General features: G+C 32.9%; 1 protein-coding gene and 1 long non-coding RNA gene across 4 annotated transcripts; both read right to left on the reverse strand.

The window, feature by feature from the left end:
• Positions 1-5,123: 5,123 nt before the first annotated feature.
• Positions 5,124-15,600, reverse strand: LOC116112298. Of its 3 annotated transcripts, none has more exons than XR_004125212.1 (8): positions 14,956-15,600; positions 14,754-14,837; positions 14,018-14,582; positions 13,626-13,979; positions 12,446-12,604; positions 7,208-7,313; positions 6,014-6,099; positions 5,124-5,369 (listed from the first exon to the last, which is right to left on the reverse strand). It is a non-coding gene; the product is annotated as an uncharacterized LOC116112298 (long non-coding RNA). The 3 variants fall into 3 exon arrangements; XR_004125211.1 differs by having other exon boundaries at positions 6,014-6,207; XR_004125213.1 differs by having other exon boundaries at positions 6,014-6,207; positions 13,600-13,979.
• Positions 15,601-16,067: 467 nt separating this feature from the next.
• Positions 16,068-20,279, reverse strand: LOC116112291 (putative disease resistance protein At4g19050). Its single transcript, XM_031398447.1, has 4 exons — positions 20,170-20,279; positions 17,932-18,632; positions 17,262-17,717; positions 16,068-16,841 (listed from the first exon to the last, which is right to left on the reverse strand). The coding sequence occupies exons 2-4, from the start codon at positions 18,088-18,090 to the stop codon at positions 16,068-16,070; spliced, it is 1,389 nt and encodes a 462-aa protein (XP_031254307.1). The 5' UTR covers positions 18,091-18,632; positions 20,170-20,279.
• Between the last annotated feature and the right edge of the window lies 1 nt (position 20,280).

Raw genomic sequence — 20,280 nt, forward strand, 5'->3', positions numbered from 1 at the left:
GTCCTTAAAGGCCCATATTGAAATTTGTGTTGGTTTAATTAGTCTATTTGACAAATTGAACAAAATTTACTACTATAGACTATAGGATCATGTCCAATAAATGAATTTTGAGAAAATAAGCTCAAATAGACATCACTAGTAGGAGTTTTTCACTTTAGGAACATGTTCATTAATATTGAGTGATTTTTTTTTTTTTTTTTTTTCAGAAGAAGACCGTAACATGTTCCTAAGATACATAGTTCTAGTCTTGGATTCTATAATAAAATGACATTCAAGTGTATTGAATATATCAAATTAATTAAGTTTATCACTCTGTTATATAACCAAACATAGATTCTGATATTGAAGAGAACAATCAACTACATATTGATTAATTCTCTTCCAAAGAAAGAGTCTGAGCAGAATTATTTTAATTACCAAAATAGATGAGTCTTCACCCCTGATTGTTTTGAAGGAAGGAGGACAAGCGCAAGTTGGCCCAAAAAAATAGAATTGGCAGGACAATTAGATAAATAATAGAGTTATAATTTTTGTCATGTGTCATTCATGCTCAATGAAATTAAGATTTAATTTGCTTTCAATTAGTACTTTAGGAGTTGGGAGTTTGATATACTGAATGAAAATAATACTAAACATTGGTAATATGTTGAGCAATAGTGTGGTTGTATAAAATATAAGATATTACTGTCATACTTAGTAAAAAAATATGAAAACCGATAATATAACATGAAATGTGAGGCTAGTAATATAATATAAAATGTTCATCGACAATCTAACATTTAATGTAAGAAATCTATGTTTTAATGTGTTAGTAATGTCACATTCTATGCTATTAATTTCCATATTAATCAAAATTTGTATATGTTCTTTGAAAAGAACTCAAAAAATTAATAAAATAAAATAACTGGGGTTTAGATGAAAGGGCCAATTCAAACCAAAAATACAAAAACTTGAGAGGGACAAACCAACTAATACCTTTCTACTCTTTTAAAACATTTAAAGATTTTATGGGTCAAATAAAGTAACCAAAATATTAGGGGTTTTTAAAAGTTCACCTTTCGTCCAATTTATTGACTTTTATACCCTTGTCTCCTTTACATAATCACTTCAACACCAAATAAGATGGCATAAACAGAAACTGTTGCAAGTCTTTTATTATTTGACATTTTAAACAGGTTTTTAAGGTTGCATTTTTAATCCAATTACAGAAAAAAAAACTAATTTAAATTTACAGAAACATAAACAAGCAAATATATATCCAATTTGGATTAAATACCGATGATTGAATTGATCAAGTTATGTGTTAGAAATTAGAAGATCAATGATCAAGACCATTGGTCAAATTAGGAAATAATATTTGTGTGGCCAAAGATAAAATTTGATAAATAAACGGGGCCAAAAAAGGTGTATATTTAATTACAAGTGGTGATAAGCCTAAGCATAAGTCCGCCATTGATAAAGACATAAAATATTTCTAGCATTGAATTATTTTTAGAATCGAATATGTTAAAAAGATTAGGTATCTATCATTGTAATATATATATTAAAACTTTTGGTGGGATATAAGGTGGCCATGGCGGCTGTAAGCCTAAGCATAAGTCCGTCATTAATCAAGACATAAAATATTTCTAGCATTGAATTATTTTTAAAATCGAATATGTTAAAAAGATTAAGGTATCTATCATTGTAATATATATATTAAAACTTTTGGTGGGATATGAAGTGGCCATGGCGGCTATAAGCCTAAGCATAAGTCCGCCATTGATCAAGACATAAAATATTTCTAGCGTTGAATTATTTTTAAAATCGAATATGTTAAAAAGATTAGGAATCTATCATTGTAATATATATATTAAAACTTTTGGTGGGATATGAAGTGGCCATGGCGGCTATAAGCCTAAGCATAAGTTCGCCACTGATCAAGACATAAAATATTTCTAGCATTGAATTATTTTTAAAACCGAATATGTTAAAAAGATTAGATATCTATCATTGTAAATAAATTTTAAAACCATCCCCAAAGGTTTGTCCAATCTGATAATTCCCCTGAGGGTTCGTCATTAACTTAAAACCCCCTGTCACTGGTCATTTATGGTTAGTTTTCGCATTAAGAGGGTGAATGACTTTAATACCCTCGTCTTCCCATCCTAACACCCCACTTCTTCTTAACATGCGCAGCAGGCAACAACCAGCAACTACCCTATCATGCCCCAAATTCTCGTCCCCCGTTTAAGCCATTGAACACCCTCTTTCCGTCGTAGAATGAAGCTCACCGCCACTATACTCACACAAATTTAAAAAAAAAAAAAAAAAAAAAAAAATCAGTTGGGCTTTTCATCAAATATCTTCTTTGCTTTTTTAAACTCTCCTCTTCAACAACTTTCTACCTTTCTCATAGTCACACAACATCGTTACCGAATAAACAAAACAGGAAACAACCATTGCGAACACACAAAAAAATAAAAATAAATAAATAAAACAAAAAGTGAGCAAAAGTGATTGCTGCATCATTTTTCTCCAATTAAGAATTTCGACAGTAATTTTCCCACATTTTGCTGTTAATAAAAGCTTGTAGATCCTTAGAAATTAGTACAAATCCAAATATCAGTGTACTCGCATGATTTAATATGTGAAATTAATTCGATCATTTTGAAACTTGAATGTATGGTTTGACAATCTTAATGGTGATGTGGCGTGGTTGAAGAGATTGGGTGGGAAGATACTAGGAAGGGAGGAAACACGATGGAGACAGGGGTGCAAGCGGCTGTGGGTTCGCTAGCTGGGTTGCAGGCGGCTGTAGATGGGGTTGCGAAGGGTTTTGTGTTTGTTGGTGGGTTTGGGTTTTGCATAGGTGAAGGTGAGTAATCCTTTTTCGTCTTTTTCAGCTTATATAATTTGATTAATTATTGCTTAACTATAAAATTTATTAACGATTTACTCTTTTGCCCCTCTCTTATTAAAACTAACAGAAAATATTAACGTTCACCTAACCGTAGGGGGTTTTAAGTTAATACCGATATCAAAGGGGTTAACTAGTTCAGGCCAAATCTCGGAAGGTTGAATTATAATGCATGATTAGAACAATCCAAAAGTAAAAACAAAAAACCCAACAACTATCTGCATATAAATATTAATAACCAAATAAATAAGTGAAAATTAGTTAATTTGGTCAAATTGAAAGTGACCAAAAACCTAGGGTGATGTTGCACACATTATTTTAAACCAAAATTTTATTTTATTTTCTTATCAGAAGTTAAAAGAAATTAAATATAATAACCCTTGGGCAACTGTCAAACAAGCAACATGAGCTGGTTTTTTAAAATATAAAAAATTAATATATAATTCATAAACGAGAGCTCCGACTACAATTTATTTATTCTTGCCACTTGCAAATGCTGTTGAGACATTTTCTCACTTAGAATGACCCTATAGCTTTATTTTGATAATTTGCTATAATAAAATATAGCTAACCATTTGTCAGGATAATTGCTTGTTAGTTTCATCGGTCAATGATTTCTGAAAGTGTATTTCCAGTGAAGAAAAGCTTAAGTAAGTGCTGAGTTCCAGCTCAGCTTTTAGTCCAATTAAGTTCTTAGGACACTCCTCTATAGTCAATAATTCAGATTTTATAATCATATAATTTCACTGAATCAGTATTTTCTGTCCAACGTGACCGCGTCTTATTAGATGCCACATCGTTCTATAAAAAAATTCAATGCACAAATTCGGTATCTGTAGTATTACTGTAAGTTCTCAGGACACTCGTCTATAGTAAATCAAAACTTCCCGTCACCTGTTGAAGCTAGTTGTCAATAGTAATTCAAATTTTATAATCATGCAATTGCTCACATTCAACATCTTCACCCCCACTACATGCAGTAGTCAATTCACAAACTTGCAGTTTCTTAATAACCAAAAACTCTGCTTTACCAGTCATGGTCAGCCTCAACCAGTCATAAATTCTTTCATACATACATCATGTGAAGTCATGAGGCTGATTCCAACAGGTAATGAAGATCCTTAAAACTTTAATGATAAAGAAGGATGTATATTCTCAAGTCTCAACAACACCCAAGAAACTGTATATTCTAAACGTGATGCTCTGCTTTTCAAAAACTAATTCAGATAATGAATCTGATTATTGAGATCAGGTCCGAGCTGCATGAATGAGACAAGTACTACTGCACCAACATAGATTATCAAATAAAAAGCCTAAGTTCATTCCTAAGGCCATAGCCAATAGCTTGCCAAATAGTTAGGTATAAGCATATATATATATACACTACAATTTTGATTAGTCACAACAATGATGAGAAGATGAATTTTTTTTAATACTAAAGGAGCAACCAAATCCTCGCCAACTTTAGAAACAGTGGAAACATAAATTAGTTTCATGTCTTTTATGTTTTTAGTTTTACAACAAACCAGATGAAAATGAAAGAGAGACAACCAGGGAGCAAAAGCTCAAGTACAGAACAATAATGGTTATAACAAAACAATAAGAGTTGCATAATATGGATATGGAAGAAACTAAACAATTGAATTATTTTGTGCATGATCACAACATAAAATTAAGAAGATTTAAGTAGAAAGAATGACAATAACAATTTTCTATAAGACAATTTCATCAGACCAAGTAACTGAAATCTTACGAAAAGCAAGTAGAAGAAATGAACCAAACCTTCCTAATAGATCAACATTCTATAAATACTAATTACTTCCGACTATAATTCACAAAAATCCTTTATAAAAAATACTCCCTTTCGAGTTATAATTTAAAAAGCCATAATCCCATCTCCTTAAGAATTCTAAAAGCCACATGGTTGATCAATAATTATGGAGAATTGTTTTTAGACAAAAGAAAACATAATTTTTTATTAAATTACAAATTAGATGAAGGTAGAAAGGAGAGAAAGGGAAAGATGTTATGTCGTTCATCCATTATTGATGAAGAGTAATACTATGCTTACTCACAATCTTACTAACCATCTCACAATCCTGGAAAATATAACGGCATAGTACGGGTACCATACGCATAGTACCCGTACTATGATGTTATATTTATCAGGATAGTAAGATGGTTAGTAAGATTGTGAGTAAGCATAGTTTTATTGATTGATGAATTCGGCATATATAAGAAATTCTGATTTGCAGAGTTATCTCATAGCTTAATTACTTGAGAATATAAAAAGCTTCCGTGGTTCCTGAATCCGATGCCATGTGGAGCATTTCCAGGAAGCTCAGCTCATGAAGAAAAAGCTTAGTAAACTGCAGAGTTGCAACTCAGCTTTGAGTCCAATTAACTTCTCAGTACACTTGTCTATAGTAAAGTACCTTCTTATCCATTCAATCAAAACTTCCCCTGTCACCTGTTGAAAAAAACAGCAGCTAAACTTAGCACACAACGTCCATGAAGAAAAAATTAACTGAAATAATAAATAAACATTCCTTTGAGATTCTCTCTGTAATATAAAGGAGAGGAACGTTTAGAGATGTGTCAAGATTATATATGTGCAATCTTCGATACAATAACTTTCCAAATGTATTTAAAAACAATGACCAAGTATATAGAAATTCTGAAACCTTTTAAAGATTTCCTAAGAAAGCCAAGCAGAAGGATCATCCTGCAATAATTCAAGGGCACTTTAGTGCACATTTCATTTCACAATCCCATTAACTTTCTAAATTTTCCTCTATAAGACCTTCTACCAGAAAAGAAATTCTTCAAAGTTACCTATGTTTATATGAATCATTGAATATATAAGAAATTAATTTCTTACAAATAAATGTCACTTGTAGAAGGTCTTGAGAAGTGCAAAGCACAAGATAGAATTAGAAAGATCAATGCATCCATTATAAGTTAGATGTAACATCAATTTAAAGTAAAAGTGGGAATTCCACACAGACAATTCAGCCATATACATAATTATACATCAATATGGTTGACCCAAAAAAGGATTATCTCAATTCATAAATGGAGTTAATTTGACTAAAATAAAATATTTAGCACTACCTTCCAACGTTAGCAATGCCACTAATGTCATTAATGATTCCTATCTTTGCCTGATTTGACTTTGAACCTAAAAGCTTCGGGAGGACCTATGAAACAAGGTTCAAGTCAACTAAAATTTTTCTTTAATCATCATTCATGAGTCATTGCCTTCATCAACTGCACTCCTGAATCATCTTCATTTATTGGATCATCATCTGTATAAAAATGAGAATAGTGTAAGTAAACTAAGATGCAAAATTTTAATATAAAATAATAACAAAATATATATATATATAGTAGGGCAAAAGATCGAATAGTCCAAAAAGTAGTTAGAAGACAAAACCTCAAGGTCTAATCCACAACTATTCTAGAAGATATAAGCCGCTATCTATTTCATAGTACAAGATCCAGCCCTCATCCAGTAAAGAGAGCTAATCTGCTGATAAGTCTAGGAAGCATTGAGAGGTATAACTATTAGGACCAGGTTCTTTTCATGGTAGAGATGAGAGAACGAAAGTCAGATCAAGACTAAGCAGAATCCAAGGGCTAAGTAAGTATATATATATATATAGTAGGACAAAAGATATATATATATTGATAGATATAAATATGAAATAAAAGTTATATATATATATAGCAGGGCAAAAGATCGAATAGTCCAAAAAGTAGTTAGAAGACAAAAACTCAAGGTCTAATCCACAACTATTCTAGAAGATATAAGCCGCTATCTAAGTCATTGTACAAGATCCAGCCCTCATCCAGTAAAGAGAGCTAATCTGCTGATAAGTCTAGGAAGAGCATGGAGAGGTATAAATATTAGGACCAGGTTCTTTTCATGGTAGAGATGAGAGAACGAAAGTCAAATCAAGCTAAGCAGAATCCAAGGGCCAAGTAAGTTGACTAGTATATATATATATATATAATGATAGATATAAATATGAAATAAAGTTATATAATATTATATATAATATTATATTGAAATAAAGTTATTCTTTGCAGAATGCTTTAAGGGATATAGTGGCAATGAGGTAAAGAAAAGCACTAGGACACTGATTTTGTTTCCTAGGATAAATGAGAATGAGGTAAAGAAAAATAAGAATTAGCAAGATGTTTAATTTGACTTCTACAGTCACAACTCTAAAGGAAAATAAGTCAAAAACAGAATTGTATATTATACATTTGGAAAAAGTATCTCAAGAATGAAATCAATTAGACCTTCTAGAATGAATATGGTTCTGTAATGTGACCAAGTCCAGTTGGTTACAGATTCCATCTACAATGTGGTCTGCAATATTTTTCAGTGATTGCTCTCGACAGCAACCTGTAGAAAGATATATCTCAGTCAAAGAAAAGATTTGTACAAAAAGCTTATTCCCAAGTCAGTGATGAAGGAGCAGAGATAACAAATAGATAGAATAGTAGGAATAGAGAAATTATCAAAAAAACATCTTTGATTTTCACAGAAAGTGATACCTGTTAAGAAATATGAGTTATTTTGTTTTATGTTTATTAAGGGTAGATTGTCTTTTCATTATTTCCTTTGTTTCTAAATAATATCTGTATTTAGGTTAAATCATACTTTTTGTATTCAATTGAATGTGCAATATCAATGAAACCCTAGCCTCCTCTTTTTATTATTTTCTTAGATTTTTTAACATGGTATCAGAGCAAAGTTTCATGGGACGAGGCTTAATCTTAAACACAGCTTTCGCGGTATCAGAAATTTTTGGAGGAGAGGGTATTCGTTCAGTTTCTGCAATCTGATTTGTTGGTATCATTCAATTTCGGCAATCTGGTATTGTTTTCCTTTCTTTTGCATTCTGGGTCTTTGTTTTTTTTTTGAATATGGCTACTGAAAGAGATGATTCGCTTCAGTCTGTAAGTGTGAGGTTAGATGACAAGAATTATTCGTATTGGAGTTATGTGATGAGAAATTTTCTAAGGGTAAAAAGAGTGGGGGATATGTCAGTGGAACTTCTGTGAAACCTAAGAATATGAGGAGGGTTATGATGCTTTGATAGATGCCTGGGAAGCAAACAATGCAAAAAATTATTACTTGGATCAATAATTCTGTTGGGCATTCCATAGGTACACAGTTAGCGAAGTATGAGACAGCAAAAGAGGTTTGGGATCATCTACAAAGGTTATTTACTCAGTCAAATTTTGCAAAGCAGTATCAATTGGAGAATGACATACGAGCTCTTCAGCAGAAGAATATGAGTGTTCATGAGTTTTATTCTGCTATGACAGATCTTTGGGATCAATTGGCTCTTACAGAATCTGCAGAATTAAAAGCATGTGGTGCCTATATTGCTCATAGGGGCAGCAACGGTTGGTACAGTTTTAACGGCACTTCGTAGTGATTTTGAAGGACTTAGAGGTTCAATTTTGCATCGTTCTCCAATGCCTTCTGTTGACTCAGTTGTCAGGGAGTTATGGCTGAAGAAACAGTCTTAAGTCTCATTCTGAAAAGGGAATTCTTTCTGCTTCGACTTCTAATCATTTCTGTGTTAGCAGTACCTTCGAAGCCAGTCTTTAAATCAGAAAAACCTTATACAAGGGTTGCCTTCGACGAGTGGAGTTTCTGTAAGCAAAAAGGTCATTGGAAGGTCAGTGTCCTAAGTTGAGACAGCAGAATCAATGCGCAGCAGCAATCTCAAGCTTGGAAGCCTGGCAACCAGTCACAATCTAATGCTCATAGACCACCTCAGGGTTACAAACCACCACAGTCTAATACTGCAGCAGTGAGTTCATCAGGTCCTTTCACCGATCCTAGTACTCTGGCTGAGCAATTTCAGAAGTTTCTCTCCTACAGCCACAAGCTATGTGTGCTTTTCTCCGTAGGTCAGTTACCTCATAGTTCTTCAGGTATGTCACATTCTGTATGGGTTTGGATTCTGGTGCTTCACATCATATGTCTCCAGATTCTTCATCTTTTGCTTCTGTGTCCCCTTCGTCTTCTATTCCTGTCATGACTGCTGATGGCACTCCTATGCCTTTAGCAGGTGTTGGTTCTGTTGTCACACCTCACTTGTCTTCTCTAATGTTTATCATATTCCAAAACTTACATTAAACTTGTTCTGTTGGTAGTTATGTGATTCTGGTAATTAGTCACCTTTTCCTCTTCTTCTGTGTATGTGCAGGATCTACAGTCTCAGAGCTGATTGGGATAGGCCGTAGGAAGGGGGGACTAATATTTTGGATGAGTTAAAAGTGCCAGTTGTTGCTGCTGCTACTAGTGCTGATGCTGATGCTGCCGCTACTAGGGTTGATTTGTCTTCTTTTCGTTTGAGTCGTTCTTCTTCAGTTTTTATTTATGGCATTCTCGTTTAGGTCATGTTTCGTCTTCTCGTTTGAGATTTTGGCATCCACAGGGGCTTTAGGAAATTTGCAAACTTGTGATATTTTGATTGTAGTGGATGTAAACTGGCAAAATTTTCAGCTTTACCTTTTAATCGAAGTATTTCTGTCTCTTCTTCTCCATTTGATTTGATTCATTCTGATGTATGGGGACCTCTCTGTTGCCACAAAAGGAGGGTCTCGATATTATGTTTCTTTTATTGATGATATACTCGTTATTGTTGGGTTATTTAATGAAACATCGTTCTGAATTTTTTGAGAATATACAGCCTTTCGAGCTCTTGTCAAAACTCAACATTCTGTTGTATCAAATGTTTTAGGGGTGATTGGGTGGGGAATACACTTCTATAAATTTTGTGAGTTGCTTGCATTAGATGGAACTGTTCACACAACCTCGTGTACAGATACTCCGAGCAAAATGGTGTGGCTGAAAGAAAACATAGGCACATTGTTGAAACTGCTGTTCTCTCTATTGTCTTCCTCTGTTCTAGGTGTTTTGGGGTGAAGCTGTTCTTACTGCTGTAGGTTTGATTAATACAATTCCATCTTCTCATATTTCAGATTTTTCTCTTTCGAAAAGGTGTATGGGTATGCCCTGATTATTCTCCTTTAAAGTTTTTGGTTGTACTTGTTTTTGTTCTGTCCTCATGTAGAACGCAGCAAGTTGTCCTCTCGATCTGTTATTTGTGTCTTTCTTGGTTATGGTGAAGGTAAAAAGGGGGATCGTTGTTTTGATCCAATAACTCAGAAACTTTATGTGTCTCGTCATGTTGTTTTCTTGAGCATATACCCTTCTTTCATTTCATCCACTAATCTACCTGACTAGATCTGATCTAATTCGTATAGATCCTTTCTAAGGATTCTGATAGTTTGTCATCTCAGGTTCCTAGTATTGATCATTCTGCAGGTACTGACACCTTACTCTCCAGCACACCTGAAGCTCCCTCTTCTCCTATGGTCACTCAAGCTCGTCTGAGATTGTGGATACCACCTTACGTCAATCCATACGCAATCGTAAGTCCACAAAGTACCAGATTTTGCTTATTTTGTTATTCTTCATCTTTTGCTTCTTTTTTAGCTTCTATCATTGTTCTCTGAGCCCCTTCCTATAAAGAGGCAATTCTTGATCCTCTTTGGCAGCAAGCTATGGATGAGGAACTTTCTGCTTTGCATAAGACAGGTACTTGGGATTTGGTTCCTCTACCTCCTGGTAAGACTGTTGGGGTTGTCGGTGGGGTATAAGATCAAGACTAATTCTGATGGATCTATTGAGCGATACAAAGCTAGGTTGGTTGCAAAAGGGTATCTCAACAGTATGGTATGGATTATGAGAAGACATTTGCTCCTGTTGCAAAAATGACTACTATTGTACTCTTATTGCAGTAGCTTCGGTTCGTCAGTGGCATATCTCTCAACTTGATGTTAAAAATGCATTCTTGAATGGAGACTTCAAGAAGAGTTATATGGCGCCCTCTGGTATTTCACATGATTCTGGGTATGTTTGCAAGCTGAAGAAAGCGTTATATGGTCTTAAACAAGCACCTCGTGTGGTTTGAGAAATTTTCTTTTGTGATCTCTTCCCTTGATTGGTGCTTCTAGTAGTCATGATTCTGCTCTTTTGTTAAGTGCACTGATGCAGGTCGTATCATTCGTCTTTATATGTTGATGACATGATTATTACTGGTGATGATATGAGGTATTTCAGTTTGAAGACAAAGTGCTAAACAGTTTGAAATGAAGGATTTGGGTTCTTACGATATTCTTGGTATTGAGGTAGCCTACTCACCTAGAGGTTACTTCTTCTCAGTCGAAATATGTTGAGATATTCTTGAACGGGCTAGACTACTTAATAAGACTGTCGATACTCCGATTGAGGTATATGCAAAATATTCTTCTTTGATGGTTTACCTTTGTCAGATCCTACTTTATACCGTACTGTGTGGGAGTTTGGTATAATCTCACTATTACTCGTCAGATATTGGATATGCTGTTCATGTGTGTCAGCCAGTTGTTGCTTCTCCTACTACAGTTCATTGGGCAGCTTTTTTTCGTATTTTGCGGTATCTTCGGGGTACAGTCTTTCAGAGTCTTTTACTTCATCCACCTCTTCCTTGGAGTGCGTGCATACTCGATCGGATCATGGTAGTGATCCCACAGATCGCAAGCTGTTACTGGTTTTCGTATCTTTTTGGGTGATTCTCTTATTTCTTGGAAGAGCAAGAAACAATGGATTGTTTCTCAATCTTCAACCGAAGCAGAATATCGTGCTATGGCATCTACTACCAAAGAGATTGTTTGGCTACGTTGGTTACTTGCAGATATGGGCGTTTCTTTTTTCATCCCACTCCTATGTATTGTGACAACCAGAGTTTATTCAGATTGCTCACAACTCGGTTTTTTTCATGAACGAACTAAGCACATTGAGATCGATTCGTACACTTACCATCATCTCTCAAGCATGGCACCATTACCTTGCCCTTTGTTCTTCTTCTTTGCAGATTGCAGATTTCTTACCAAGTCGATTCTATTCCCGTTTTCGTTTTCTAGTTGGCAAACTCTGAGCTTGTAGCCGCCGCATCGTGAGTTTGAGGGGAGATGTTAAGAAATATGAGTTATTTTGTTTTATTGTTTATTAGGGTAGATTTGTCTTTTCATTATTTCCTTTGTTTAGCCTATATATATATCTTTGTATTTAGGTTAAATCATACTTTTTGTATTCAATTGAATTGTGCAATATCAATGAAACCCTAGCCTCCTTTTTATTTTTCTTTGGATTGTTTAACAATACCAACGTGTATGTGTTCCTGCTTCAAACAGTAGCCAAGAAACAAGTTTTCATTGATTTCTTAGTGACGATAATGAAGTCAACATTAACTAAATCTGTTGTATAATGAAGTAGATTTATTATCATATCAATAACACACTTGTTAATAGGAGATGGAAGAAATTTAAATTGATGTGATGGAGAATGAAAGTCTAAGAGCATGCACACAATAAGTAATGAAACAAAACAACCAAATTTTAATGGGTGAGTTTTGGCCAAACAGTCAGGAAAATTATCCATGCTATTCCTCAAGGACTTTGAGAACTAACTTTTGTAGATGCTCTATCATTGGAAATTTAGCAAGCCCAGATTTCAAGAAGCTCCCTGTGGCTAAATGAGCTAAGAATCTCTGTGGCATTTTGTGACCATATTGGCAATGTCATAAACCAGTTCTCTTATCTTTCCCAAAGTAAGTTGGCTGCATTTCTCTGGATCAAGAACAAATCCCGAAAACAACAAATCAATAAATCAGTAGTGGAAGTTTGAACTTCAGACACCTATGAGCACATATAGTAAAGTTGAACGTCCACTAAAAAAGGTTTGTTCAAAAGAATCCATGTAGGACCAAGGTGCTGAAGTTCAAAAATATTTTGAGCTACAAACTTCTTTTAGTGACTGATGGCATGAGAGAAACATAAAAAAGCGGCAACCAGAACCCCAGAGAATGATACTAAGATAAATAAGAGATAAGTTATGAATTGATTTACATATTTCTTTATATTAAAATTTGAATCACGCGCTTGCGGCATATTCAAGCATGTCAATAGTCCCTTTAGTTTAACATTCTCACAATCGTTTGTACCCTGAAAACTTTATCATTTTTCATAATTCTACCTTTCATATTTTTGTCAGCTGTACTCGTCATTTTTAAAAGATTTTTACCCATAGCTCCTCATTGCCACCGTCGAGATGTATGACCAAAATGAAGAAACCAGTGACACAAAATTACTTGTTCGCAATAATTCAAAGTTTATAAGCATGCCATTGCTCCCTTAACATCTTCACCCCCACTACACTTAATAGTCAATTCACAAACTTGCAGTTTCTTAAAAACCAAAAACTCTGCTATACTAGTCATGGTCAGCCTCACCCAGTCATAAATTCATACAGTTGTCAATTCCAATAGTCAATGAAGATCCTCAATCTTCAATGATAAAGGGCGCATACTCTTAACAATACCCAAGAGAAACACTCTAAATTTTACATACCCTAAAAGGTTTTTCACTAACACTACACATCAAAGCCCCAAACCATGTGGAACCAAAACCAAGAAAAAAATTTCAAACATTTGTACAATATTTATGAATATAAAAGATCACTATCTGATATGCATTACCATTTCTAGCTTTCTGCACTACGAAGCGGCAGTGACCAAAATGGAAAACAACCAAAAAACAAAAGGCTTTAAAAGGAAAAAGACTACATGAGAAAGACAGGCTTTGAACATACATTGAGTCCCTGCCTGAACACCTCTCCTCTGCTTGGCTCAAAAGTCATAACTCACTAAAAATCCAACAAAAACAACACTATTAACAGCGTATATAAACAGTTTTCCATATCAATACACTATCAAATTATACCTGCACAAATTGAGATACAATTTAAACTATTGGATAATACACTTTTAAGGACATATTAATCTCATCAAATATAATTTATCTAACAAGCATTAATTAATGCCTATTGACCACATTTGAATACTTTGAAAACTATAAATTTCACTCAAAAGAAACAATTGGTTTTTGTACTTCATGATCAATTCGATGTATTCAGGAGCCATTCGATGTATTTGCACTTCATGATCTTTGTTGTACTTCGCCGAAATCAATACAAAGCATTACCAATGAAACACAAAAATCACATTTTCAAACAACATTTCAAGCAAACCACGTTTTAAACTTACAGATCATATAGATCCTCACCCAAAATTCCTGAGATCACATTGTATCCACCTGTCGCCTAAAGCCCAGTCAAACGCAATGCCGATTTTCAACTTCTGATCTTCCTGAAGCCTATCGACATCATTTGGCACCAATTTCGCCGATCCTTGCGAACAGATTCGGGAACAACTTGGCAATCTCATCTTTGAAATTAAAAAATTAACAAATATAAACACACATGTTCTATTAGTTTTAATGATAAGTATTTGAGACGCCGAAAATGACCTGGACTATCGGCGGTTTGAGCAGGCGGGACCGTCAGACGATTTTTAAAGGGTTCGGAGAATGAAAGGGAGAGGGCACACGTGGTCGATAAGGCTCATTTGAAATTCACTGCAAACTAAAGCCAGGCAGCCGGATACTAGAGCGGACTTGACAGGAGTCATATCGACATTAGCCACCAAGGGAGGAGACGCGTAACTCTATCTCCCACTACTTTCACCATGGCTGCATTTTGTTCAAGTCCCTGTAAGCTAATATTATTTCAATTTTATCCTAACAGAATGTTCAAATAGTCCCTCAAAGTTTTAATCAATATCATATATAACCTTGTAATTTCTTAAAATTTATACCTGATATCTATTTAATTAATTGAATTTCCGAAAGCAACTAGACACACTTCCAAGGGAAAATTTACCACATGACTTTGCTGTGTGTTGATGAACATTAATAGTTTGCTATCCAACTCACTCTTCTTCTCCTTTATATTTTTTACAAAAATCTGTAATAAAAGAGAACAACATGTTAAGACAATGAAGATTAACTAGCATTAATTCAATGAAGGAGAGCGAAAAAGTCTATAGAAAAAGTATATTGTTAATAAGTAAATTAATACTTACCCTTTTGTAATTGTTGTGTGATTGCATTAAGGTCACTCTTCGAACAATCTTTATGGTTCAGCTCTTGTAACCTTGGCATGCTTAAGTCTCCTTCAGAGAAAGCCTTCATCTTGGAGCATTGATATATATTTAGTCTTTCCAAGTTTGGGAATTTTAAGGTGTAACTCCCAGAGCAGAAGCATGTGAGACTTTCTAATTTAAACATGTGTAAGTCCTCCAATTTCTCAAAAACAATGGTACCTTCCTTTGTATCTCCCTCATGTGCTAATACTTCTATCATCATTCCACATTCTCTTACTTCCAAATTTACTAGTCGCACTAGACTCCTTGCTGTTGAGGATGACACTAAATTTCTCAATCCATTACAATGCTTTACTTTCAAAGTACGTAAATTTTCAAAAGATGCTGAAGATGGCAACAGAGTAGTCAAATTGTGACAATATTGCACCTCTAGACGATAAAGATTTTAAAGAATTGAATTTAATCGAAAGTCTTGTTTCCAAATGCACTTTAAATTAAAAAGTCCCAACAATTCTAGAACTTTTAATTTTGTGAGTGTTCCAATGTGTTCCTCATCCTCTTTACATGAAAGTATATCTTCGTATGAACTCCCTTGAAGTTTGAGTTCTTCAAGACTGCTAAATTTTTTAATTGGAACGTTTGTTGATTCATCCTTTGCCAATTGAAGAGTTTTTACTTTGCCAAAATTCTTTGGAAGTTTTCTTTTCCAAATCCGTATGGTATCCCCTTCACTCAATCTCAATACCGTCAAATTAGAGTAAAGCTAAAGATCAATCATGTGAATCAAATTAGAATTAAAAAAATGATGAAAGCATGGTTGTTAGAAATATAAAACAGTAGTTTTAGAAATTTCTAAGAAAAATATAGACGGACTTTCTTGTATCCTAGTAATGAAGTGAGGTGTCTAAGTATGACAGTGCATGACGAAAACTAGTTCAACAATAATATTATGCTCAACCTATACACAAACTATGTGGTGTCAAGGTCAACATTAATTGTTTAAAAGATAAATTAATTTTAATTAACACTAGAAACATAACATTAATTATTAAAATAAAAAAAATGCAAAGATAAATAAATATTTAAACTAATTAATTGAATACATATACCTTTGTTTTCTGTGCTTTTTGTATGGTTGTATTAAGCTCACTCCCCCCATTCTCTAAATCTTTCACCTTCCTCTCGTAATCAATTTTGTGTAACTTTGGTGTGCTTAAAATTCCTCTGGAGAAAGTCTTCATATTGGGGCAATTCTTTATAATTAACTCTTCCAAAGATGGGAAATTGAAAGAGTAATTCCCAGAGCAAAAGAAGGTTAGACTCTTTAACTGTTCAAGTGACAACTTCTTCAAATTGTTAAAAACAATTTCAGTTGTTGTTGTTGTTGCATCTCCTTCTCCCTCATTTTCTACTATTTCTATCAGCATTTCACAACTAGAGATGCTCATGTCTCTCAACTGCACCAAACTTCTAGCCATTGAAGGGGTCATTAACTTCATCAACCCCTTACACATACTTACACCTAGAACTTTAAGATTCTGCAAAGAAGCTGAAGATGACACTAGACGCATCAATATATGACAACAATGTACATTTAGAACTTCAAGATTTGGAAGATTAGATAGGCTCTTGATTTGCTTATGGGTGGGCCTCCCAATATGTTTCTCTTCCTTTCCACACAAGAATATTTCTTTGTATTCACACCAATATAGTTTGAGCTCTTTCAGATTTTCAAATTTATGAAGAATTCCAAGTGCAATAGTTGCTGACTTATCAATACTGATCTCAAGAACTTCAGATTGACTCTGCCATCTAATCATTTTTATCTCATTACGTAATTCCAATCTCTCCAAATCTGAGTTGATCTACAAATCCATCAAAACAAAGTCCAGTTAGTTTTTTATATTCTTAAAACAAAACTTTTACTTTTGGCTTAAAAGTCATAGGCCAAAGACAAACTATGGAGGCAATTTCTTTTTAAAAAAAAAAAAAAAAAAAAAAAATCTAATTTACTGTTTTTGATAGTTCAACTACAATCTATTTAAAAATTGTAAATTATATGTTGTTATTATTTTTAATTTCCCTTAATATTAAAATTACCTTCAACAACTATTTTTTTTAACTGCTAATTAAACATACTTTTTAGATTATTATTTTTTTGTTTACATTATTGCAAAAATAATAATAATATAATATTAAGATTACATTCATTTTTATTTCTCATTCTCAAACGAAATTTTTTATTTTATTTTTCAATAAACAATGAAATAATTAAAGATTCATACCTTGTCGTTGAAAAAGAGGGATTTTTGCTCCGAAAAATGAAGTTCACCCTCGCTATTTTTTTGGGAGCTCAAATATTTTGAGGTAATGAATTTGCCACAAAATTTCACCACCAACTCTTTTAACATTGGCCATTCAAAAGTATGATAGAAACCTGTAAATTCCGGTAGATTTTGAAGCTTCAATGAGGTTACATGCGGAAAGACAGATTTGTCATCTTTATTTGTTCCTTCTTTTGAAACAACCTCCTCTAAAACCTTACAATTATGTATCCTTAGGTATTGGAGTTGGTGGAGGCTTTTGGCGATGGAAGATGGAAATGCATATTTTATGTTTCCACAACCCGACAAAATCAAGTGCGTCAGATTTTGATAGAAGGAATTTGGATGTTGGTTGCAGCAAATCTCTGTAGAATTGATCTCCTTGAATGTCCATAACTTCAAATCAAGAGAAATGCCCTACAATAAAGATTAATAGTTGTTTCAATATAAAGTAATTAAAAATAATAATTATTGTTTCTGATGGATTACAAAAATATGTCTATTTGTAACTCTTAATAATTTCTAAAAGGCCTAGGCCCAAACTAAACAAATAATAATATAAAGTTGTATTCTTTGTCTTTCTTTAGGCTTTAAATGAGTAAATATTTAAACCAATTATTTGAATACATACCTGATTTTTGTATGCTCCTTGTATGGCTTTATTAAGATCATTCCCCTCATTCTCTACTTCCATTATATTCTCCCATTTCCATTCAGGCTTATTGTAGCTCTCATAATTGACTTTGTGCAACTTTGGTGTGCTTAAGATTCCTTGAGAAAAAGTCTTCATATCAGGACATTCTCCTATAATTAACTCTTCCAAAGATGGGAAATTGAAAGAGTAATTCCCAGAGCAGAAGCATATGAGACTTTCTAAGCATCTAAGTGACAACTTCTTCAAATTATCAAAAACAATTCAGTACTCGTTGTTGCATCTCCTCCTCCCTCATTTTCTATTATTTCAACCAGCATTCTACAGTTCTCTAAGCTCATTTCTCTCAACTGCACTAAGCTTTTAGCCGTTGAAGGTGTTATTAACTTCATCAACCCATTGCACGAATCAACTCTCATAACTTTAAGATATTGGAAAGAAGCTAAGGATGACCTTAGAGTGATTTGCATATGTTTATCATCTTTTCCACATGAGAATATTTCTTTGTATCCACAGGCTTTTAGTTGAAGCACTTCCAAATTTTCAAATTTCTGAAGGAGTCCAAGTTGAGTATTTGCCAACTTATGATCATTAAAGATCTTAAGAGTTTTAGATTGACTCTGCCATGTAATCATTCTCCCCTTATGCTTTAAATCAAATTCCTCCAAACGAAAGTTGATCTACAAATCCATTGAAACAAAATCTAATTAGCTTTTTATTTTCTTAAAACAAAAGTTTAATTGTTGGCTCATAATTCATAGACCAAACACAAATTACAGAGGCAAATTTTTTTTTTTAAAAAAAAAAATCTAATTAACTATTTTTGATAATTCAACTGCAACATATTTTAAAACTAGTAAATTACATTTTCTTTTTCAATCAATACTAAAATTACATTAAAAAACTATTTTTGAAAACTATTGACTAAACTGCTTTGAAAAAATAATTATTATTTAATTTAAATACCTTCAAATCCAACTTGGTGTACAAATCCATCAAAACAAAATCCAATTAGTTCGTTATTCTCTTAAAAGAAAACTTCTATTATTTTATTAAATGTTGTTTTAGATTTCAACTCCTAATTGGCTCATCCCACCAATAAGTTGGACTTTGGACAAATTACAAATTTATTTTTTAATTAAATTTTTTAATGTAATTAAAACATGTTTATAACATTATAGGCATATAATATTACATTAGATAATGTCTTTACCATACCATAATTCCGCAGATAATCAATATAAATTTCTACTTACAAAAGAAATTGGTAGATAATTGATGGACATTTATCCTAATATAATTTGTTTAAAATTAGTTTGGTTGGGTTTCAAGTTGCAAATGTCTTTTGTATAATCTTTCCAATAATTAGAAGGTTCGGTTGTTAGACATATTTCTAGTAAAACAAAATAAAATAAAAAATAAAATTAGTTTTGAAACATAATGTTGTAGTTGTATTTTAATATTAATAAATAAATTATATAATGAATTGTATTATAGTGTTTTTAAATTGAGTAAAGCTTTAAAATAGACTAACATATATATAAATGAGATTTTTGATGATTTGATGACAATTTCAATAATATTACTAAAGATTCAAAGGAAGATTTATGATAAATCTTTAAAACTTAAAAAAAAAAATCCTAGAAAAATTTGATTACTTAATTTCCTTAAAACAAATTTTCTATAAATATTTTTCATAAACCCCCAAAAAAGAGGATACAAGTTCTTGAAATAATAATAAAAAATGACACTTAACCTTTAAAATCTGTTTAAATTAACTGTGAGAAGGACAGGGGATAATTGCATATGATTCTTTAATTTACCAATCAAAATAGTTTTAGTTTACCATATGAAAAGTAAACATGTGGAAGGACTTGCATCTAATATTGGCTTTTAAAATAAAACTTATACACATTTTCTTATAGTTTCTCAATACGTTATCCTCCAGTGAATCACACTACTATATTGATGATTTATAGTAAGCATTTATATTGGATGATTTTAACACTAGTATTTTAATGAGATTAATTGATAAGACTCGTGTCACAAAATTGTTCAAATCCAACCGACTATTAATTATATTTATATTTTTCTAAATTTTTATTTAAAAGAAAAAAGCGAGATATTAAGAATCACGTTTCTAATTTATGATATACACATATATAAAACAGGTTTTGTTTTTCCTTCTTAATAAAGAAGTAAACAAGAGACTCATACCTTATGCTCCAAGCAAAATGAATTTGGCTCTGAAATATGAAGTGAATTTTCTTGGAAGCTTAGATATTTTGAAGTGAATTTTTCACATTCCTTCACCACCAACCTTTCTAA

This window comes from Pistacia vera, unplaced genomic scaffold (assembly GCF_008641045.1).
Source record: "Pistacia vera cultivar Batoury unplaced genomic scaffold, PisVer_v2 Contig66, whole genome shotgun sequence".
NCBI lineage: Eukaryota > Viridiplantae > Streptophyta > Magnoliopsida > Sapindales > Anacardiaceae > Pistacia > Pistacia vera.

Excerpts from the sequence above, each read along its gene's own strand:
- LOC116112291 (XM_031398447.1), bottom strand. The coding sequence starts at position 18,090 with ATGAAGACTTTTTCTCAAGGAATCTTAAGCACACCAAAGTTGCACAAA. Across the intron at positions 17,718-17,931 it reads AAGGAGCATACAAAAATCAG|GGCATTTCTCTTGATTTGAA; the intron begins GTATGTATTCAA and ends TCTTTATTGTAG. Across the intron at positions 16,842-17,261 it reads CCCTCTTTTTCAACGACAAG|ATCAACTCAGATTTGGAGAG; the intron begins GTATGAATCTTT and ends ATGGATTTGTAG.